This window comes from Mus musculus, chromosome 8 (assembly GCF_000001635.26).
Source record: "Mus musculus strain C57BL/6J chromosome 8, GRCm38.p6 C57BL/6J".
Taxonomy (NCBI): Eukaryota; Metazoa; Chordata; class Mammalia; order Rodentia; family Muridae; genus Mus; species Mus musculus.
The window spans coordinates 125236040-125260474 of NC_000074.6; the positions used below are offsets into that span (position 1 = coordinate 125236040).

At 47.0% G+C, this 24435-nt stretch overlaps 1 protein-coding gene across 6 annotated transcripts in view; it reads left to right on the forward strand.

Moving 5' to 3' along the window:
- The window catches only part of Disc1 (disrupted in schizophrenia 1), a 216377-nt gene that overhangs the window by 187273 nt on the left and 4669 nt on the right, over positions 1–24435 (forward strand). For all 6 annotated transcript variants that reach the window (XR_003947282.1, XR_001778440.2, XM_011248388.3 and 3 more), the window contains one exon: positions 14909–15026. Coding sequence is in view for 4 of the 6 variants with exons in the window: in XM_011248388.3 (XP_011246690.1) it covers positions 14909–15026 (118 nt within the window). In the remaining 2 variants the exon portion in view is untranslated. The remainder of the gene's footprint in view (positions 1–14908; positions 15027–24435) is intronic.

Sequence of the window (24435 nt, forward strand, 5' to 3'; positions counted from 1 at the left end):
AGCTCCAGGTGTGTTTGGCTTTGCAGGGCTCTGTTGTGCGGGGCCACCCCACACTGGTTTGTTATTGAAGCATGACACCCTGGGGGCAGGCAATTGCTTTTCAATCCAAATCTTCCATGACAAATCATGGGCTTCTTACAGAGGTCCACGGGGGAAACGGTTTCAAAGCCTCTCCTTGCTTATCTGGCCAGCACAGTGATACGCATTTCGGAGGCACATTGTTCAGGGAGTGAACACCAGCCCTGTGGCTGAAGGTCCCTGCCAGGCTAAAAGCCATTACCTTCATTCTGCAGCCGAGTCCGTGAAGGCAAAACCCTTTGCTCGATGACGCTTTGTTCCAGAGGAAGTCAGCAGCCCAGCTAAGGCATGCGTGTGCACAGATTGTGAGAGCCCTTTCTTTTCTAGCGTCCTGGGAGTTCTCTGCCGAGTCTCACGCTGCTGTTGGCTCTGGTTTATAGATGGTTCCAACCTTGCACGGAAGCCAGGCAGAAGCTGGGGCAGGGGGTAGGGGGGCAGGGAACAGCATTCCAGGCTCCTGAACTGAAGGGGCACTGCCCGTGCTGTTCTGACCCCAATACCTTTGGGATCCTTTCTTTCCCGACTGTAGCCTGCCTGCCCACGCCAGCTGCTTTCTTGTTCTAATGAGTTTCCCTCCTGCCTAGTTCCCTGGACAGCATGACTCCCTCTGACTTCCCTCTGAGCTGTGTCCTTTCCAAGCCAGAGGCTGCCACCAAGCAAGCTAAAATAAGCCAGAGAGAAGCTGGCGCACCACAGAGGTATCCCACACCACACATTTAGCAACCAGAAAATCGCTACTGCTTTCTGCAAGCAAAGAATCCTGCAGCAAAGACAGCAGACACCTTAGCCTTGTCTCTTCTGAGGCTGGCATCCAGAATGCCAGGGCCACCCTTCCCCAGTCACCTCAGAATCATAGCTCACAGAAGACAGGCTGACAAAGGGGGAAAGTGTGACAAATTTATTTAATCAAAGTTTTATGAGACATGGGAGCCTTTAGAAATAGCTCAGGGGAAACTCTGTTTTTTTTTTGTTTTTGTTTTTGTTTTTGTTTTTGTTTTGTTGTTGTTGTTGTTTTTGTCTTTTCTTTGTGTTTGTTTGTTTAGGATGTCCTGGTTTGAGGGAGAATGGGCAGTGTTATGGTTTAGACAACAAACATCCCTCTGAAAGTTCATGTGTTAGGGCTTGGACCTTAGCCGGTGGCAATATTTTGAGAATCTGGGGAGATAGTGGGAGGGGGTGAGGGTGGCCTTTGGGGACACATTGTCTCTCACCCCTCCTTGTCTTGCTTTCTACTTCCTGACCATTGTACTTTGCATGTGACATGTTCCCTAAAGGCTCTCTAATTTGAACATTTGGTCCCCGGTGAGTGGCACAGTTTGGGAAGGCTGGAACCTTTAGCTGGCAGAGCCTCCTTGAGGAAGTAGGGTCACCGAGGACAAACTTTCTGAGTGTTGTATCTAGATCTTACTCCTTGTTCATTCTCTGCTCCCTAATTAGAGGTATGGTGTGACTAACCGACCTCCCACTCCTTCTACCATGTCCTCCTGGCCTATGGGAGCGAGAGGTGCCAACCACCAGTTACGCCCCTGTACCAGCAGAGAAAGGGAGCTGAGATGTAGGTACCATGCAGTCGTCCTTCTTTGCTTGTTGACTGTGGTTACAACGTGACCACCGAACACAAGCCCCTGGCCTCTGTGACCACCTCATCGGGAAAGACTATAGCCTTGACTTGTGGCGTAGAATGGACTCTTTCTCCCTTTAGTTGCTTCTCCTAATCTATTTTTACCACAACAACACACTAGAAACGAAAACACAAGGTAAGAAGATGAATGGTCATCTGTTCCTGCAAATTCCACGGCCATCAAGCCAAGCATCCCTGTGTTGAGTCCTCTTATCAATGAGCCCAGACAAACCCTTCATCTCTTTACACTGCGTAGGATGGATGCTGCATGCTTTGGTCACTGTGAGAACAGGGACCAGAAAGTGGGGGAAAGTAGAGACGGAGCCCACAAAGTTGCCCAGAATTCAGACTCTGTAGACCAGCATCAGAGTGCAGGTCTAACTTTATCATTTATTACATGAACTTATATGTAGCCTTTTAGCCAATTAGGGTACGTTTATGTATTCAAGGGCAAATCAGGGTGCAACCTGTGTTGTTTAGCCAAATTTGACTTGCCTGTCCGGGAGCCTGTAGGGGAGGGTCTAATCCCCTGTGGAGATAGATGTCTGTGAAGGCAGGGAAGCAGCCACAGCCCTGGCCTCTGGTCCTTTGTATTGTCTCGCTGGTATGCTGGGAGCCACATCAGATCATACACTGTGTACAGTGGATCAGTACTCTTCAAGGAGTCACAGGGATTTGTGGCACCCCCATCTCCTCCCCATTTCTTCCTCTACCAGGTTCATCTCCACCCCAACCCCCCCCCCCCGCCCCCACTGGTCAGAGCACTGAAAAGTCACAATACAGAAAATCTACGTGGAGAGTGAGCAAGCAGTTCATTGGTGAATGACCTTGGTTCCGTGGCTCTTAAAACCCTGGAACTAGTTTGCTGGATGGATGTGGAAGAGTTTGGAAGTGTAGGTTAGGGAAACCAAAAGCTGAGAGAAAAGGCTGATGCTGGGCCACATTGCTGAATCTCAGATGGGAACAATGTCTGTGTTAGGAAGTCTACATTCCTCTTACTTTCTGGGAAACTGTTTGTCCGAGCCCAACAGCTAAACTGAACCCTTTCTCTCTCCTGTTAATTATAACAAGGATTTTGGCCACAGCAGCGAGAGCTTCTGGTGCAGGCAGGTGCAGCGGACTATGCTTGGACCCCAGGGAGGACCTAAGGGTAGCAGCGAGCAGGAATGTATCACTACCATCTGCTCAGAGTCCTCTTGAGCCATCTCTGTTGCATCCCTTCCCCTGTGTGGGACTCCGTCCACCCGCGACAAGCCCCTCCAGTCTTCTTTTTCAGACTATGCAAACACAGACATCCACTTGTTAATCATTCAGTGTAGCAAGTGGATCAAAGTCTTCCGAGGGGTCTGCCGGGTGGCTTTTGAGGGCCCCTTCTTGCACATGCCTTACCTACAAGCTACCATCCAGTTTCCAGTTGTGGCCTCTTTAAAGTGGACAGAACGCTTAAGAGACACTTGCAAAGCAGCCTCCAGGGTCCAGCTCCTCTCTGCCTCTCTCCGATATTGTTGTATCTTTCCAAGGCTTTCCGTTAAAAGAAATGTGCATATGAACTTTTCTTTTTACAGTAACATTGCACTGGTTTGTATGGTACATATCTAAATGATATAATTAGGATTTTAAGTACAATTGGCATAAATAGGTTTAGAAACCATTCAACCAACCAGAATTCGAGCTCTCTGCCCTCTAGCCTGGCCTTGGACCCTGAGTGTAATGGAAGGAGCAGGTGGGTAAGGGAGGGCTTTCCTCTGTAGCCAGTGAGAGGCTCCTTCCTGCTGGTCCTTTTCTGTTAATTAATGTCCCTGCCTGCTGCCAGCCTCCTTCACCTGCCCCAGGGAAGGAAGTTGGCGCCTCTGATCTGCCTGTTTCCTGTACTTTTAGAAAAATGTGGAATCACTTTCTGTGCTCCAGGGCCCAGGGTTGGGGCATCTGCACTTCCTCCATTAATTAACCATAGCTCAGCGCATCTGAGAAAACAGACCTCAGGGCTCCTGGAGTCTTCCACCATGGAGACTCTTTGTCATTTGCTGGCAAAGGCTGAGGGATAAACAGGCAGCAGGGTGGTCACAGTCACCACAGGGTGGCAAGGACACCCTCACACACTAGCAACACAGGTTCCACTAACAAATGCACACTGTTGTCCTTTGGCAGCTGAGAGACTCCCCACCCCTGCAGGGCATCCCATTTCTAGAAATGGAATAGCACTCTATTCTTCATCATACCTAGGCCACATCTAATTCCTCAACAGGACCAGGGCAGTTAAAGACAGGATCTTCCTGTTTCCCAGAGGCTAGTTGTGAGCCAGGACTAACTATCCAGGCTAGAACAGGCAAGAGGCTGGCTGTGTAGAGCAGACCTTTGTCTTACATATATACATATGTACATATACACACATATATGTGTGTGCATACACACACACACACACACACACACACACATTGTCTTGCTCTTCCTTCCTTCCCAATTAATAGTTTAATGCCATTCTGTCTGTCTATACTGAGCATCTGTTTTTCCATCCACCAGTACTTCCCCCATTTGTGCATTTATGGGGACCCTATTCATAACAAATCAGGCCTTATCTCTCTGACATAAGTCGGGCAGATCCTGACAAGGTAGAAGTACAGTATAAGAAAGGAAAATGGCCCTTACTCTGCTCCATCCGGGGCATACCGCAGTGCCTCATGAGGGGCAGGCTCTGCCAGCCTAAATGCCGTCATCTCCAGGCAAGCTGCAGGTACCATGGCTACAGAACAAAGTAGTGCTGGTTGGGATGGCAACAATGAGACTCCAGGAAAGGCTCACCTTTGAAAAAGGTGCTCTCAGGGTCTCATGGTCACACAGGTTTGTGCTATACTCTAAAACTTAGAGCACACATGGGTGCCAGGTGGCACTTGGTCCTCCTCTCCTAGGTCCGCCTTACTCCGCCAGTCGGAATCCTTAGCCCCAGATGTCTTGGAGCTTATTCCCGCGGGGGAGTCCCCAGCTGTGGTCTGTCTTCACTTCCTTCTTTTAGAAAAAATGTTTTAAAGATTTATTTTTATTTGTATGTCTGTGTGTGCCACACACATGGGGGTATACAGAAGGCAGAAGAATGTGTCAGATCCCCTGGAGCTGGGGTTGTGGGTGATTGTGAACTGCTTGATGGGAGTACCCAGCTCACTCGAGTTCTCTGGAAGAACCATGAGCGCTCTTAACCTCTGAGCTATCTCTCCACCTCCTCTCTGTACTTCCTTATTCAAAGGAGTCCCGGTAGTGTGCTGTCACTGCTTCCAGACCCTGAATCTTCCTGGAGGGAAACTGTTCAGGCACTGTCTGATGCTGTAGATCTCATTTACCGACTGGCTTTCCTCAGAAGGTCCTATTGGAATCTGGTCTGCTCAAGTTTGGTTTTGTGCAATTTTAATTTGTGTGTGTGTGTATGTCTGTGTGTGTATATGTGTATATATATCTATATATACATATATATGTATGTGTGTGTTTATCATGTGTGTATGTGTGTCTATGTGTGTGCATGTACTTATGTGTGTATATGTGTATGTATGTATATGTGTATATATGTGTATATATTTGTGCATATATGTATATGTGTGAATGTGTGTGCATGTATATGTGTGTATGTATATGTGTATGCATGTATGTATTTATGTATATGCATATGTATTTGTATGCATATGTGTGCGTGTATGTGTATATGTGTGTATGTTATGTGTATATGTGTGTGCATGTATGTATATGCATGCATGTGTATGCATGTATATATGTGTGTATATATGCATATGTGTATATGTGTTTGTATGCATATATGTGTACATATATATATATGTATGTGTGTGCATGTATATGTCTGTGTGTGTGTGTATGTGTAGGTATCTGTGCAGAGGCTAGACGTAAACTTTGGGTGTCATTCCTCAGGTACCATATATCTTGTTTTTTGAGAGAGGAGCATTAGCCTGGAATTGACCATGAAGGCTAGACTGGTTGGTCAGTGAACCCCGGGGGACCTCTGTGTCTCAGCCTCCCCAGCGCACACCAGCACACCAGGTCTTTTACATGGGTTCTCCTGCTTGTGCTGCAGGCACTTTACCCACTGAGCTCCATTCTGGCCTCTGGTTTGCTCAACATTGATGCCCAAGCCTGGCGTGTTGAAGGGAAGCAGCCCAAACCCTCCTGAGTAATCCTGCCACACAAAAGGCAGTTTCCCAGGTCCTTCATGTACACTGGGAGGGGGTGGGGAAGGGAGGCCTGTTCTCACTGTGCAGTCGGGCTCTTTCCCCTGCTATGAGAAGTTTTGGTTCTGGTTTTTTTTTTTTTTTGGTTCTGTTGAACACTAAATAAAACCGAACACATTTGTCATAAACTTGCATCTCAAAGCCTTCTCTGAATGAGCGCAGGGTACTTGAAGACAACTAGCTTCTTGCTCAGACCTAAAGAGGTCTAAATGATTCAGATGCCTTCTGCCCCTACAGACATCTGGATGCTTTTAAAAGAGAAGCCCACCCACTCAGGGTGTGACCATACAATGTGGAATTTAGATGAATGTTTCTACTCTCCAGTATAATAAAGATTCACCCTTGGAGTCTTAATGTGTGCCTCTCTGCTTAATGGAATTTACACAGTGACTGTAGCTCTCAGCATGGGTGTGGAAAGTGAAGCTTATCACAGAACCTATTTCAAATAGATGCGAGAGAGACTCTTCCTGTGTCGGACGGGCATTTGTCTGAGGGAATGATTCTTTATGAAGACTGTATTTTTGAAGGAAAGATACAGACCATAGAGCATCCCTGGAATGCATTTGCAAGGGAACTATTCTGGAAAACAGCCCAGAGCCCGTGACTGCAACAGGAAGCCAAGGAAAGGCGTTAGCACATCCACTAAGCTCCGGCACGGTGGTAGCCGCGTCTGGTTTACCTCAAGCTGTAGGAGAGGTAATGAGACCTAGCAACAGAGCAGACATCCTGGGGCGCAAATTGAATTTTGGATTATAAGTGTGTGTGTGTGTGTGTGTGTGTGTGTGTGTGTGTGTGTGTGTTGCAGGGTTTTGGATAGTGTCATAGCCTGGCAACTCCTAAATGCAGATGGTTTGCCAGCTACTAGAAAAGTCTACTCAGTTACCTGTCTTACCCTGACTGTAGGAATGAGATTTGTAGGTGTGTGTGTGGAAAGGTGATGGGCTATTACAGACACTTTATTATATGGCTGAGGAAAAGAGGGTCTTGTGTGAGCTGGCTGAGTTATGGCAGGGGACAGTATACAAGATGACAGCTCAGGCAGATTGCATTCTTGCCCATCAATCAACACACACACACACACACACACACACACACACACACACAAAACCAGCAGCAGCAGCAGCAGCAGCAGAGGTTGGCAGTGGCTTGGAAATCCAGGCTGTACGACTTCCTGTCTGAACATAAACCCTTCAAATCCTTGTGATGGTTGGCCTGTTACTTAGTTACGAGATTTCCCTTGTTCGGTTGGTTGCCTCCAGTGTCTTATCCTGCTCTTCCCTTAGACTGGCTTTTGAGGACAACTTGAGAAATTAGTTATTTAATCACTCTCAATCCGTGTATATGGCCCAAGGGGCAACCTGTCTGCTTGAGTTTGCAGGGGGTCTCCACTGACAGTGACATTTCTGAAACCAGAGCTCACCCCACCTAGCAGTGACTTCAGTGAGCTTCCCAAAGTGTCACATATTCAGAATGACAATAGTTCACAGGACTTTCTCTTGCTGTAGTTCCAGCCTGATACTGTTAACAAATGCTCACCCAAACACCCATAATTATGTATTCCCTGACATATGAACTCCAGTTCAAAACTTCTAAGTGTTGGTGTTTCCCAAATGCTCTATCCAAGGTTCTAACCATCCTTATGGGAAATGAAGCAGTGTACAAAAGCCCTCAGGGATGCGGAGCACGGAGTGAGTGACGTCCCCACTGTGCATATGGGTGGACATCTTGCCAGGGACTCGATCTGGGTCTGTGTTTTAGAAAGATGTTGTCATGAGAATGTTCTGTTCATCAGAGGGAGTCGTGCTTTCTGTTTTCAACCAGGCTCTGGTCCGAGAGAGCAGGACAGAAATGTAACGTTGGCTCTCTTTCCACACAGCTGAAAGGGTTTATCCCGGGCATTCAAGCCTGCAGGACTGACCACGAGGTGACTGGCAAATGATGCTTGAAATGTTGTTGGATCATTTGGAGGGACTGCCTGAGAGGTTGTTACAGAGCATCTTCTGAGGCCAATAAAAGGGGTGTGTGTGTGTGTGTTTGTGTGTGTGTGTGTGTGCACATGTGCATAAGTATATGCATGTATGTATGCATATGTCACATGATGCTGTCTAGGTATACAGGAAAGGGGATCTTCTGATTAAAGAACTACAAGGAAGGAAAGAAGCCATCACTGGCATCTCAGAAAAGCTATCACACAGTACTGGAGAAATTGGAGTTCTTAAGTCTCATTAAAAAAAAAAAAAGTAAGAGCAGACATAAACAGGCTTGGGAACAGAGAATGCACTCAAATAATGAAAGCTTATAGTCAATTTGTTAGTGTTTAAAAGAAAAACCCCAGGGCAGGTAAGCTGTAATATTGTGGGGAGGAGAATGGAGACGAGAAGCAAGTATGGGCATGGTGTGGTTGGCCACAAGTCAGGCAGAGGGACTTTAGGGAAAGAGACGGAAGCCTAAAGCATTAGTTGGGGAATTTTAAAGCATATGTAGACCCTGGCCAGCAACCACAAGGAAAAGACAGAGGAAAGGCAAAATATCTTGGCTCAGAAAGGCCTGCAGACCCAGTGGAACCTCAAGGGTGCTGAAGTAGGGGACAGGAATTCTAGGGAGAAGAAAGTCTGTTATCTCAAGGTGAACTCACCTTCCACAGGGCAGACCCCGCCCAGACGCCTAAAGTGAGGTGAGCCCACCTTCCATGGGGTGGACAGCAGCCAGGTCCTTGACCTGCCCCACAGGATTAACCCAAAGTGGAGACAAGGACCTGTCCCCACCTGCAGACAGACATGTTGTGGGGTTTTTGAGGACCCACCTGAAGTAAGCTTAAATGTAGCACAGGGACTTCTATGTAGTTAAAGCAGATGGCCTTTAGTTGGGGAAGGCTCACAGCTCACTTCTAATTTATCCTAACTCTTCTGGCCTGTGTCCCCTGCTCGTGGCCTGTGTCACTGCTCATGGCCTGTGTCCCCTATTTGTGGCCTGTTTCCCTGTATGTGGCCTGTGTCCCCTGCTCGTCCCTGCACATGGCCTGTGTCCCTGCTCCTGGCCTGTGTCCCTGCTCCTGGCCTGTGTCCCTGCATGTGGCCTGTGTCCCTGCTCCTGGCCTGTGTCTCTGCATGTGGCCTGTGTCCCTGCTCGTGGCCTGTGTCCCTGCATGTGGCCTGTGTCTCTGCACGTGTCCTGTGTCTCTGCATGTGGCCAGCTCTTTATCTCCCTGCTCCACTCTGCTCTCCTGTTTCTGCTTCTTCCTTGTCTCCTTCGATTCTTTGTATCCCTCCTGCATCTGTAACTGCCCAGATATTCCATCCCATACTTTCTGCCCCAGCTATTGGCTTTATTGTAACCAATCAGCAGTGAGACCATGCCTGGTCCATCTCTTTGGTTGCCTAAGGCATTGAAAGCTGCCCAACCTTCATCTTCTGAACAGGTGTGGAAGCATAAGCATTTCCACATAAAAATCCTGGTGATGAGCCATAGAAATGACAGTACCAGAATCCTGTCAGAACCCAGCTCTCTGCTGGCACAGAATTAACAATTGAAAATACAGAGGAAATACGATGTAAGGAAAGTCACCCCAACATTGAGACAGATCCCATTTTCAACACATATATGCATGTATGTGTCCATGTGCACATATGTGTGTTCATAAAATGCTGTTTTGGTCATTTAAGGCTAGCAGCTGTCCCAGAGGCATGGGGATCACCCTAGCAGGTTATTCTGGGCTCAGGCATGGGCAGGCATTTGGTATTTGGACTTCTTTCTCTGGCTCTGCTCACTAGCTTGAGAGCACTGTCTGTCTACTATAGTCTAAGACACAGCAAAGCTTCTTCAAGACTTTTTTTTGCATTTGCTTCTATTCTCTTGCCATCACCAAGTGCCTAAGGCTGAATCCTTTATAAAGAAGAGAGGTATATTTGGTTCACAGTGAGTCTAAAAGTGCAGGGTTGGGCAGCCAGCCCCATTGTGTGTCCTTTGGTGAGGGATCCTGTAGCTCTATTACCACACTAAGTGGTATTACATCACGCAGAACAAATCATGTGGTGGTACAGGAAGCCAGAGAGTCTCAGGTTTGCTCTTTTATAGCAGTCTTCCAACAGTAGAGTAAGATTGGACACTGGCATTAATCCCTTCTAAGGGCAGCACCTGGCAGTCTAGTTACCTGCCATACTGGGGACCAAGTATGGTCTCACCTAGTACTGCCATCCTGGAGACTAAGTATGGTCTCACCTAGTACTGCCATCCTGGAGACTAAGTATGGTCTCACCTAGTACTGCCATACTGGGGACTAAGTCTTTCCCACAAGGGCCTTACGGGAATAAAACAAATCTAACCTTATCACCTGGGAGAAGAGCTCAACCGGCATTGACTGGAGGCTGCCTTTAAAGGACACAGTAGGGTCAGCTTCTGGGGCTGCGGTGATGTCAGGATGCTGGTCTGTTGCAGCCTGGTGGGGCAAGAGAGACAGCAGATCCTCGGAGTTTGTGTGGACAGGGCTTCCTGATCACAAGGGTTTAAGAACAAGGGTGTGAGCCAGGAGGGGAAGAGCTGGGCCGTGAGGCTGTTCATCGTCTGTGGATTCTTGTTCATCTGACCCACGGGGGAAACCAGTCACCCCTCTGGGTAAATGACAGTTGGGGTATCTACAAAAGTAAAAAAATAAATAACAATTTGAATTGCTGAAAAGATTGCTCGAGGGGCAAATTATAGGAGGGCTTACAGGACCCTTTTCAAAGACGCTTTGATATATATAACCCACTCTAAATTATCCTCAGAACTGCTGATCCTGAGAAAGTCCAACTCAGCCAAGAATTCTGAGAGGGGATTGGGGGTGTTGTTATAATTTTTAATTATCAAGTATCAATCATACAGATTTTCTTTATGACTGATACATTACAGACACTGCTAGGGTGCTGAGCCCGCTTCTGGTCCATGTGAACTTTGGCCTTGGAGGGAGTGCCCCGGCCCCTCCCTTCCTAGGAGCTGAACCCCTTAGAGACTCAGAGTGAGCTCTGTATTACCCTGAGGTGGAATAGGAGAGACCAGTCTTGGGGCCCAGCTTGTTTGATTCTTTGAGACATTTTCCTTACTGATAAGAAGAAACAATGATAGATAGCTCCCAAGACCCTGGAACACGCTGTCCCGGGAGTGAGGACTCTCAGGGTCAGGGGAGGCCTCCCAGGCCCTCAGAGCCTCTGTCTGGGCCGACCAGCAGTTTGTTGATACCCATATTTAATAGTTTCAGAGGGGCTTTTGCCTCAGGCAGTTCCATCCCTGGTGGGACCTCCAGCCAACACGTGTGTCTTTTAATTCTTCATTTTGGCTTACACGGGATTTTCAGTGTTTCTGGGAAATATTTTGAAGGACAACTAACTTACTTGAAAAGAAAGTCTCCTTTATTTTAAGGGAAGGAGACTGAAGTCCCCTTACTTCTGTCTCCTTTATTCTTAGCTATTCATGAATTCTTAACGACAGAAAGAAATGCATCAAAGGAGAAACTGGTGTGCAGGTCTCAGCAAAGCCTCTTCCTTCCTGCTGGGACAGCTCCCCTCCTGGAGTGGGACATAGCAGGTTGAGCTGGGAGGGGGTGGAGCTGAGACCACAGCCTGGGAGCTGGGGGTGGAGCTATGGTTAGAGAGAAGCCTGTTGAAGAGGGCACCACACTCTCCCAAGTGAGCAGTATACACACACACACACACACACACACACACACACTCAGCACCAGGAGGGCACCACCATTGAGGCATCAACTTTATTCTCCTTCCAGGCAGCTAACATGCACCAAGGTGGGTGTGCAGGATAGGAAACAGCAGCCATGTTCTTTCTCCTGTCTCCTCTCACAATGTATGTCTCCTGTCACACTGAGTGTACACCATAGGGCCATTCTCCCAAAACCGTGGAAGTAAGGGCCGTGGTTCTATTGTAATCAAGTATGCTAGACTCACTGTGGCGTGTCTTTTCGAGAATTCTACCTACAAATGACCTATTCTCTCTCTCATGCACACACACACATATTCAGATGCTTTTATTGCATGAAATTTCTCTAGTATTTTTAGTTTCCATTAGCACTGTCTTATTAAAGAATTGTCAGTTGTTGGGCATATAAACTGAAGTGTTCCAGAGTGAGTGAATGGAGAAAAATGTCAAGGCATGTATCTGAATTTGACTGGTATTCCTGGGATGTCAAGGCATGAATCTGGAATTGACTCATATTCCTAAGTTCTGATGCTAATGCACCATGTATAATATCTAAGGACCTGGAACAACACCATCAGGCCTGAGTACTTTCATATCATAGGTAGATGTTAGTTGTAAGATTGACATTTATTCTCCTGCTGCAATGTAGTCTCTGAGATTTACTGCCTCTTTCTGCTAACCTAGGCCTAGTTCTGGAAGCTTCTATCTTCTGTACAATCTAATGTAGGCCTAGAATGTTTTCAGCCTCTGAGACTTGCTTTTGAATAAGCTCACCCTTTCTTGTTCTTTCTGAACTCTGGCTGGCTGGTTTAACTCAGCTGTCCTGGCTCAAACAGGTCTCCACACTGACTGATTCAATCTGGCTTCTCAGCCTCTCCTGAATTGCTCTGCTTGGCCTCATACTAACTTTGTCAATGTGTTCTAACCTTCTGGTTCCTTCTCATTCTTGGCTTGTTCTGTGTTTACCTGTGTCTAGTTTGTTCTCTCTTCAGCCTGTCTCTGTGAACCTGTCCTGGTAGAACTGCCTCCTGTCTCTCTGCACTGCCTCCTGTCTCTCTGCACTGCCTCCTGTCTGTCTCTCTGCACTGCCCCTCTCTCTCTGCACTGCCTCCTGTCTCTCTGCACTGCCCCCTAGGTAGCTTCCCTTTCCTCTCTCTTCTCCTGAGAGTTGGGCGTATGCTATTCTGTCAGGTCTCTCTCTAATTGGTCATTTTTTCTGCCACTTAATTAGACATCACTTTTAAACATGGGTGTTTCCTTCTACAAACTAATTTTACCTTCATGGTTTTGGATTCAAGGTGTGTGCTAAGGGCATGTCCATATTCTATTTCAGCTAGAGGATTAAAAGCCTGTGCCAAGGCTGAGCCACACCACAACTAGAAGCAGGTTTTTTTTTTTTTTCCCTCAGTAAATAACACAATCTTGGAATTTACAGAGTGATCAAATACTCTGCAACAATTAGTTGCAGTTTTTTAGTAGCCTGTCCATTTAATCTGTAGAACCTTAATCCCTATGCAAAATTCTTTTAATCGGCTTTCTGAGTCTTTCACACTTAGCTGGGAGAACATTTATCTTCATATTGTAACTTTAATTCTAAGCCATTTCTTTCTCATTTTCTCCTTTATTCTTGGATCCTCTACTCTCTGGTTTCCTTGACCTTGCTCATTATTGTTAAGAATTTGTGACCCAAGTGCTGCTCATGGAGCCCTGGGATGAATGGCCAGCCTATGGCCCATATGTGAGTTCACAGCTCACGTCACTCAGGTCTGAGCTGATGCTCCACAAGGTAGGCTTGCTTGGGGCCTGGCTTAGAGGAAGGCAGAAGAACTTGTACTCTCAGGAAGACAAGGAAGAGAAAGTGATAATTCAGGCTACCCTGGGCAAGCTTAGTTTGTGGGGAGAGTCTGGAGGGACAACTGAAATGCTGCTTAGACCAGCCAGTGCCACAAAAACCTTTAGACTCTGCCGTGCAGTGGTTCTGCAAAACAAACAAACAAACAAACAAACAAACAAAAAAAGTGGTATAGAGGTGGCACCTGCTCGTGTGTGGGATGAGCTGTGAAGGGGAAATACTACAGGACCAGGGAGCTTTAAGATTTGTTCTTTGAACCATGCTTGTCCCATGCCTGATGACCAGTGGGGACCTGGCACCATGTCAGACACCATCACCTCTGTCACAATCGGGTATGGTGGCAGATGTTTGTGATCTCTGAGCTGGGGTAGCAGAGACAGGTGAGTCCCCAGGGCTCTCTTGATAGCCAGCCTAGCCCAACCATTCATGTCCAGACCAATGAGAGAGACACTGCCTCTCAAAAACAAAACAAAACCAACCAACCAACCAACCAACCAACCAACCAACCAACCAACCAAAGCACCCCACAGGCTGGAGAGATGGCTCAGAGGTTAAGAGCACTGACTGCTCTTCCAGCGGTCCTGAGTTCAATTCCTGAGTTCAATTCCCAGCAAACACATGGTGACTCACAACCATCTGTAATGGGATCTGATGCCCTCTTCTGGTGTGCCTGAAGGCAGCTACACACACACACACGTATATATGTGTATACATATATACAGACATATATGTGTATATATATATGTATATATATATATATTCTTTTAAAAATAACAAAAAAATAAAAACAACAACAAAAAACCCCAAGGTCAATGACACCCAAAGAATGGTGGTTGAGGTTGTCCTCTGGCATCCACACACATGAACACACATGGGTATGCATACCCTCCACATGAACATATACTCATACACACATGAACATGTACACTCAAGAACGAATGAACTCATTTAAGTAAATAAATAAGCAAACTAAATCTCCTTCAGAGTCCAGCTGTCAAGGGCCAAGTCTGGTTTGCAGACAAATTCTGAGTGCCCTGTTAAATTCTAGTGCCCTTAAAATATCCCTCTGACCTTCTCTGTAAACCCAGTCTTCCTGGTGACACCTCTGCCCAGTTTGTTACCATTTCTATCATGTCGTGAATTGTCTGAAAATTTAGCTGGAAAACTCAGGCCCCCTCAGAAAAATCTGTCTGGGGAGCCTCCATGCTAAAATCAGTCTTTGAACAGACAGGGTAAGGCAGGGACCCTAGGGCCTGTGTGCACACAGTTTATCCTTCAGTTATGACTTGAGTTTGGCTCCTGCACTCTCGAGAGTGACCTCTTAGAGAAGTGGTATCTCTGTCAGGTTTCCCACGGAGGCACGGAAACCAGGAGAGCTATCCACGAATTCCGACTGCACACATAGCATCCTGTAGCTGACTGACACATCTCTCATTCTCTGACCAGGATTCTCACATCGTTTCTGCTGAAGTTGGAGAAAAGTGCGAAGCCATAGGCGTGAAGCTCCTACACCTGGAAGACCAGCTTCTCGGAGCCATGTACAGTCACGATGAGGCTCTCTTTCATATCCTTTTCAGTCTCTCGGGAATTGTTTTACAAAAGGAAGTCTAAAAGTGCTGTAGTGCCTTCCCATGCCCTAGCAGCTGGAGGAGACTGTTGATCTTATCTGTAGTCTGGCACATCTTGGGTCTGTTAGCCACAGAGTCTGAGACAGGCACACAGCAGGACCAAAGCAAAATGGAGGCTTTGGCAGGCATGAGGATGGGTTTGTGTGGCATAGAGGAACAACCAGAAAGAAACAAAGCAATTTTACTAGCTCACCTTCTTAAGGACCTTTACAATACCAAGAGTTTCCAAAGCCTTCTTTGAAGTCCTTTTTTCTGCCTTCTGCCGGTCATAGATAGTGGGGTATAAAAACTAACACCATTGTGGGTACCTTCTTTCTGCTATCTAACACATGCTCATGGTCAGGCTTCACAGAGTCCTCCTTGGTTCTGATAATCATATTTTCTTGCACCAAACTCAGTATCTTATGCCACACGACAGACACCTACATCCAAGAGACATACGGGCTCACTTGTGTGTGCAACAGGAAGCATGCATCCCTGGTGATGTGTGCATGCCTTTGTCACTGGGCAGCTCTTTGGAAGGGTGTGGATGAATTCTGTTCTAGTTTTATTTCTAGTGGCTGTTGATAAAACACCCTGACCAAAAGCAACTTAGGGGAGGGAAGGTTTGTCTGGTTCACACTTCCTGATTAAATTTCATCACTGGAGGGGAGGTCAAGGTAGGAATTCAAGTGGCTAGTCTAGTCAAGTCACCTCATGCCCACAGTCAAGAGCCAAGAGAGAAGCAAGTATGCCCATGCTGCCTGCCTGCTTAATTAGCTTCCTCCTCTCTTGTACAGCTCGGGCTCTTAGCCTAGGGAAAGGTGCTGCCCACAGGCCAACCTGACGTAGACAATTGTTCAACTCAGTGATTCTAGGTCTGGGCAAGGTGTTAGTTAAAAAGTTAACCATTTCAGGAACACGGACGGGGAGGGGTGCTTACCTGCCCTGATTCCCCTCAGGGGTTCACTCACAAGTGGCTTGCTGTAGCTATGGTCATCTACTTTTCTATTACTCTCTCTTCAACAGCCTGGCTTTTTTTTTTTTTTTTTTTAATGTTTGCGGGGAATGTAGGCATTTTGGTCTTTGCTTCTCATAGCCTGACTTTTTAGAACATTGGGTCCATTTTGCTTCATCTCCATGCATATATATTTAAGTAGCTTTGAACAGTCAGAGATTGGTCTCATTCAGAAGAGTTCTGATGAGCGGCCAATCGTGGCGTCAGTGTATCTCATGGTAACTTTACATCTTCCCCCTGCTTATGAACTTAGCAGGATGTTCCTTGATGTTCCTTGAACGACTTCTGTTGCCATTTCCATGGTTTGTTTGTTTGTTTTTAAATCCTGTTCTGCACAGTGCCCTGCCTCTTCCAAGTGCAGAATGCAATCTGCAATTGGTCCAGGAAGCAGGAGAAGGAGGTAGTGTGTTAGTAGATCACACAGACTTGAACTTTCTAAGGGACAGGCGTCTATGAAATAGGACAGTGATTATTGCCAGGTAATGACACAGAGCCAAACACTGTGGTGGGGAGGGTTGTCACAGGATTTTCCCTGTCCAATTACATTAAGTGCAGGGGAGGCCTGTGACTGGACAGGGAAAAGGGAGGCAGATCAAAGAGTTACAGAGACAGAGAGGTCTCAGGAGGAGAGAGGAGGAGGATGGAGGCTGACTTGGTGTTATCAAAAGGTTAGAATATTTGGGTTAAAGCTTTATCATTATCAATTAGTTCTGAAATTATTTATTGCCATCTTGTAAATTGTGCAATATTGATACATAAATCTAATTGGTTAACTAGAAGCTTAAGAGTCTTGATTTTACCGGTTACTGGGTATCGTGTTATCAAATTTTGAGGATGGTTATTGGAATGTGGGACAAAGCGGTGGGACCCAGCTGGGACATAGTGTTGTGGTCCACCAGTGCTGGTACTAGAGTGGGAATGTGGCCCGACGGGGTCAGAGAGTTGGCAGGTTGAAAGAAGCAGGAGTGTGGAGAGTTGGCAGGTTCATTAAATATTTCCCATAACAGTGGGGTTTGTCCCAGGTCTGCTGGGGTGGGGAGGTTTTGGGACAGCTGAGTGGGGTGTGGCTCATGATCCAGATCATGGTGAGAGGGCATGACACCTGATGATGCGACCCAGGGAGATGAGAATTTGTGGTGTGGCTTCTAGCATCTTTAGTGGCTCAAGAAGTAGAGATCTCAGGCCAAAGGTAGGGGGTGTTAGACCAGGATTAGGACCCTTGGGGCCTGTCTTTGTTAGGATTTTACTGCTGTGAACAGATACCATGGCCAAGGCAATGTTTACAAGAACATTTAATTGGGGCTGGCTTATAGGTTCAGAGGTTCAGTCCAGTATCGTCAAGGAAGGAACATGGCAACATCCAGGCAGGCATGGTACAGGAGGAGCTGAGAGTTCTACATCTTCATCCGCTGGCCTCTTAAGAGAAGACTGACTGACTTCTAGGCAGCTAGGAAGTGGGCCTTAAAGCCACACCCACAGTGCCACACCCACTCCAAGGCCACACCTCCTAGAAGTGCCACTCCCTGGGCCAAGCAAATACAAACCATCACAGGGCCCATCTTTGATGACCCGCTTACACCAATCAGGAGCTGCCTCTTAAAGGTTTCACAATTCTGCCAAACAGCACTACCACTGCGAACAACTGTTCAAGCATTTGACCCTGTCCAGGACATTCCATACCATGCCACTAAGAGTAGAAAAGTGCTGGGTTGGGTACTGAGTCAGCCCCTCCTTAGATAACATCTACACCACAAACACACATTTATCCCAGCTTTCCTCTGAAATCCAGCCCATGTTCTGTGTCACTGAACGAGAATAATACATAGAGTGTGTCTTTAATCTGAAGTAGCACTTGGATTCCCGTATTACAATGGGCCCAAGACAGGAAGCCGTGTTCACAATGCTCCGTGGGGTTCCACAACAAATAAAAGCTGTTGTTTCAAATTAGAATTTATCAAGGCGTCCAAAGAGGCTGCAGGAATCCCCCAGCCAAGCTCTGGCTGGTGTGTGTTTTCGTTTGTGATCAAAGGCACAATGCTGAGCGCTGCTGAAAGAAAAAGCTCGCAACTAATAGCATAGAAGAGCAGCCGCAGTGAGGGTGGCATCTCTCTTGATTCTGTTAAGCCGGCTGCCAGGACCCACTGCGCATGCGTAGCAGACGATTGCTGTTTAATCCAAGTCCACACTGGAATGTGCTGACGTAAACCCACGGGGGACACCTTTCTGGAGGACTTGAGTCCCGGATGCTGTGGCTGCCCATTCTTCCTGGGGTTAGAGCCCCCTTATCGTAAGCCACACGCCTGCAGGAGCAAAGCAGGTGGTGTACCAGCGAGCCATACACAGAGGGGCGGGCTGGGGACAATACTGCGGGGGCTTCTAAACCTTCTGAAGAGTTCTTGCACAGTCTGTCGGTGTCAGAGCCACAGCAGCCTGCTGGGTGGTAGAGGAAGGCTGGGCTGGCAGATCTGGGGATGGAGGAAAACAGGCTGCCTCTTTGTCCTCCTGGCAGGCTTCCTGAGTTACAGGCATTGTGAACAACTCAAACCATCAGCCAGAGGTGACCGCTTGCTCGGTTAACTGGGAGAGCAGGCGGTGGGGAGGGGAGCGTGGTGCCTCTGGGGAGAGGACGGGGCTGTGACTTCACTCTAGGCATGCTGGGGATCCATTAGCAGTGGTCTGAACCTGAGGGATGATTTCACAGGTTCTGGATTCTAATTAGCAGCTCCATTCCAAAATCCCCCTTGAGTCTGTGTAACCGTTCCTCCACGTCCGGAATGCCTCCATTGGAAAGCTTTTAGGCTTTGGTGAATTGTTAAGCAGGACTTGTTTTTCCCCTCCTTTTTTTTTTTCCTCTGACTTCCATAGCTCACTATAGGAGGAAAGGATCATATCCTGGCATCTCTCAAAGCCCCGGGCAGCTCTGCCAGCCTCTGCTGAGTCATGGATGAGCAAGGACCAGGCTGATTCTATTTACGTGGTATTTGCATCCCTGTCCAGAAGCCTCTTGGGAGCCTATTCTCTCTGCTCATTGGGAATGCACGGTGCCCAGTTGATTCGTCTTGCTAGTCTTGATGGCATGCAGAGACTAAATGTATCCAGGCTCATGAATAAACTCCACAGCCCCAAAGGGCTCCTGTCTGGTTCCACTTTCCAGTGTGTAGCCCGAAGAGGCCAAGGTAACAGAGCTGAGGGGCGATTGCCCTGTCTCCTTGGAAATGATCTTTTGCTTCTAAAACCAAAGAGCAGGAAGGACGGACATCTGTGGAGACCTTCAGTAATTTATAGTGGGGGAGTGCAGATCTGGGCAGGCTGCTCTCCGAGGCACCACTGTGCTCAGCTGATCGAGGGTGGCAGCCTTGTGCTTCCTTCTCCTTTCTGCCAAGGTCTGGGTACAAAAAGTTGGAGCAGACAATGTGTGCAGAGCAAGATGACTCTGCTGCCCATGGGACACAGTGTGAACTTAGCATGAGGCTGGTGACACGGTCTCTCTGTGCACGTAGCAGGTCCCTTTGCCACCAGTGGAAAGGGGCTGGGTCAGGTGTCTGTAGGTCCTTGGTGTCTTACTCAAAGCATCGAAATTAGTAGATACAGGTTTGCACAAGTAGCAAGAGTGCTTTTTTTTTTTCACCAAAAGGCCAGAAAATGTGTGTTCAAGAATGAGAGTGGACATCATGAATGTCAGTACTCAAAGGCCCTGAGGGTTCCTTTCATGGAGATAGAGAGTGGGAATTCAGTTTCTAAGGATGTCCTTTGTGTGGTTCTCTATTTTAACTACATAGTTTAAGTTGTATATTCTTCTCTCTCGTCTCTTCTCATAACACATCTGATGTCAAACATATGCCAGGTTACATATAGGCCTACAATGGAAAATAGGGGATTCTCCCCGAAGGTGCACTTGGAGGACACAGTTTGCTTTATTGTACATGCATCTAAAACCAGTCTAGCCCCTCCTACTGGGATAGTTGTTAAGGAGATGAGAAACTGATTTCATTGTTCAGAGAGGGTGGTGCCTGCAGCTCTAGGCAAGTGGGGGTTCTAGGTTGGCAATAGATTATCCAGTGCATTATTCACAGGGATGGATGCGCGTATCACTTGTAGGCGAGAGTCCTTTGCTGAGAGCATTGCTAGAAGAGAGCTATATGCACAGCCCAAGCCAAGTGGAGTCCTAGGTTGTTAAGTGATTCCCTATGCTTGCCTACTTTCTGGGTGTGTGTGGATAGGGCTTTTCTCCTGACTGCTCCTCCCCCCTACACAGGTCAGTTTTCTGCTGTAGTCCACATTGACTACAGAGGATCATGCATTGCCTTTAATCCCAACAACCTGGGAGAGTTAGACAGGAGGTTTTCAGGTTCAAGGCTAGCCTTAGCAGCTTTCTGAGATTCTTTCTCATAACAAAATATAAAAAGAGGGGTTGGGGATTTAGCTCAGTGGTAGAGCGCTTGCCTAGCAAGTGCAAGGCCCTGGGTTCAGTCCTCAGCTCTGGGAAAAAAAAAAAGACAAAATAACAAAATATAAAAAGAGAGTTGGGACTCTTGATTTCCAGAGGGGAGGGGAGGGGATGTGGTGGGAAGGGCCATGTGTGGCAGAGACTAGGAGGGGGGCCTTCAATCAGAATATAAAGGGAATAAATACATAAATTAATTAGTTAATGGGAAAAATACAACAAAAGAGCTGAAGTTGTGACTCAGTGGTCAAATGCTTGCTTAGAATGCAAAGCCATGAGTTCAATTCCTAGCATTCCCCCCCACCCCCGAAAAAAAACCCAGCAGTGTGAAGTAGACCAGTTCAGGTGACTGTGTGCATGTGTACATCTTTGTGTGTGTGCACATGGAAGTCAGAGGTTGGTATCAGATGTCTTCAACTGCTCTGAACTTTATTTTTTAGGACAAAGTCTCACCGATCCTGGGGACTGCCACTTCAGCTAGCCTGGCTGGCTAACGAGTCTCAGGAATCCCCCTGTCTCTACCTCCTCAGCACTGTGGCCACATATGCCACCCTGCCTGGCTTTTTGCCTAGGTGGTGGAATGGAGGTCTTCCTGCTTGCACATCCAGTGTTTACCAACTGAGATATCTCAGCAGCCCTGAAAACCCTTTGTACTTTCACTAAACTGCATCATCAGTGAGACAATGTTACAGAATTTTTTTTTTCTAAATGCATGATTTGCTGTGGCTCCAAGTACATAGCTCTAGCCCTGAACTCTGAACGGCAACATCAGTGGGACAATGTTACAGATTTTTTTTTTCAAATGCATGGTTTGATGTGGCCCCCAAGTGCATGGCTCTTGCCTTGGCCTCTGAACAGTGACTCAGCCCATTTCCCATTAAGTTTCATAGATTCTCCTTTACTGAGTTTAAAGTTGAGTCTGCATGCTCAGCTTAGTACAACCCTGCAGTGCCAACACGAGCTACATGGCAAGAGACAGTCTCCAAACAAAACAGCCTTGAGTCCTCTACCCCTTCCTTTTACACCCCCCCTCCCCCAAACCCCACCATCCTGGAGGCTTCTCTCAGCACCTGGCAGCCTGCTTTCTCAATTCTTTGCTCAGATCAGTTATCAGGGAGATATTCTCAGCACCTTTCCCCATTAGAGTCCTCTGTCTTTCTCACCCTCAAAGGTCCTCATTAGTCTCTCTGTCCCTTTAATGATCCTCTGCTGGACAGCCAGAACACTCGGCTAGGCCTCCGGTCTGCCATCTCTCTGGAACTCTCAGCATGGCCAACAAGCCATCCACATGACTTTATGTTGGCTCTCTGCCCCCCTCTAGGTGTTTAGACCCCACCAAGAGCCAATTCTGGGCTGCTGGAGGCTAAGGGGGACATCTGATACCCAGTAGAGGGTAAGCAACAGCCAATCTTTTAAATGAGAAAAGAAAAGAGAGAATTCCTGTCTGCATGCTCCTTTCTCCCAAGTGTAGAGTGAGACACAGTTGTGAGGTTTTCTCTGTCATGCAGGTGGATTTAAACATGACATGCATGCATGGGCATCTGAAAGGCATGGGAGACCTGATCTTCTACCTTCCAGGGCGGCTGTCTGAAAGACAGCACATTATGTCCTCTTGAAATTGTTTTCTAGTCTTACGTGGCTTATCTCTGGAGTATTTCTTCCCAAACTATTTCATTGAACTGCTCTATAACTGCCTGGCCCCCAGTTCCATGTTTTATTCTGGATTCTTCCATTTCAGCACACATCACCCATTTACACAACACACACACACACACACACACACACACACACACACACACACACACGAGGGTTTGAACGTTTGTAAAGATGACCATGATATTTTAAAAGATTTGCTTTTTGTTGTTAAGTGTGTGTGTGTGAGAGTGTGTGTGAGTGTGTGTGTGTGAGTGTGTGTGTGTGTGTGTGTGTATGTGCACATGAGTGCATGTACCTGTAGAGGTCAGAAACGGTGTCACATGGACCTGGATTTGCATGTGGCTCCAGGATGTGTATATGCTGGGAACTACACTGCAAGATCTCTCTGCAAATTCTCTCTTGAATTGCAAATTCTGCAAATGCTCTCAGCTGCTGGGCCATCTCTCAAGCCCCTATGAATGTGATTTTAATTGTATTAGTGATTCTTATGCCAAAGGCTTTGTAAATGATGTTTTCAGCCATTGTGCTGGGAAATAAGCCATAAACCTCATGGTACCTTACAAAAGGCTCTCTCTCTCTCTCTCTCTCTCTCTCTCTCTCACACACACACACATACACACACACACACACATACACACAAATGCACACACATACATGCTCACATGCACACACACATATACACACATGCTCACAAATGCATACGCGCGCACACACACACACAAGCAACCTTAGGCCCTGCCTCTGTGACTAAGCTGTGAGAGTCTGTCTCTTACAGATGGGACAATTAAGTACACATGATGTAATTTTCCCAACTTCCCAGGGGACTTGCATTCTCAGATCCCATCGCACTGACTCTTTGGTGCAATAATGGAAATTATTATGTGTGAAGCTGATGTGTTAATTTAATTTTATAACTTAGTCTTTTCCTCTGGTGACTTTTCTCTGTCTTTAGCCTTTTTTTTTTTTTAGTTTGCTCTGTGGTCCCAGACATTTCCGAGTGTCACTTTTTGGCTTCATGACACATTCCCTGTAAGACCCTGTCATCACTTGGCAGAGTCTAAAGTGCTGTGCAAGTCCAGGCCAGTGTCAAAGGTAATCAGAGCCCAGGACATTGTCGGGACCACTGTGTACTCCACTTGCTCCTCACAAAGACCAGACCTGTGACAAATTGCAGCTTGGTGTTCAGTCTGCAACATGATTTTGGCTTTGGTGAAGTCACATGGCTCCCTCTCCCCAACTCCCCCCCCCCCCCCCAACGCCCAGCGATCAGTAGATCTTTCCAGAGGTCTGGAGAAAAAAACCAAAACCACAAAAATCTTTCTACAACAAAATTCAAAGGCTCTTCACTAGAGCCCTTCCTCTCTTGCTCTATGCATACTGCCCTTGTTCCCCTCAGGTTCAAAGGGTGCAAAGATGGTGGCCATCTTCGGAGTGCATGTACATGACGCACAAGTGAAATTGGCTGAATCTTCCAGAAGATAAAAAGTACCTGAACTTTCCAGGGTGAATTGATGTGTCTGTTTAGGAAAGGCTTATTTGCATAATTCCTAAGATCCCTGGGAGTTCTTTATTCTAAAAAGAGTAGGAGAATTTTTATTAATCAGACCCCACAGGTGTGGCTTTCTTTAGCCCCTGTGCTGACATGGAATGTGAGGAGAACAGCATTGTAGTGCAGGTGACCTGTGGCCCGCTTGGTCTTTGCCCTCTCCACAAACTCAGCTTCCTCCGTGTCTGACCCCCGTGGCGGCTTGACCTTGCCTGAAGACTTAAACGTAGTTAGGGTCTACCAACTTGTTTCTACTTTCCCGTTGTCTCTACTGGATGAGGCAGCATTTTCTGCTGTCTCAGCCCAACTCTTATGTTTGTACAGTGGCCCAAAAGGAAGAGACAGAGGATCTGGTTATATGGGAGCAGAAAGACTACTGTTGGTCAAGTGTTTGGCTTGCGTGTCTAGAGAAGTGATTTCTTGGGAGCTTTTATCTGTCCTGTGTTATTACTTGCTGAGTTCTTGGTGGCTGTTTTCTTTCCAGAGGAAACCACTTTACAGATTAGGAAATTAGTAGCCCATGTATACAAGAAGAAACAAATCTACCAACCCAGATCGGGGAAGAGCTTTTTATTCTACACTAGACAAATGGCCACAGCTGGAACCCAGTGCGGAGTGGAATCCAAAGTTACCCATGCAGAAGAAACAGAGCTTTAAAGGGCTTTGTACTAGGGACTGGAGTGACCCTTGTGAGCAGGGACC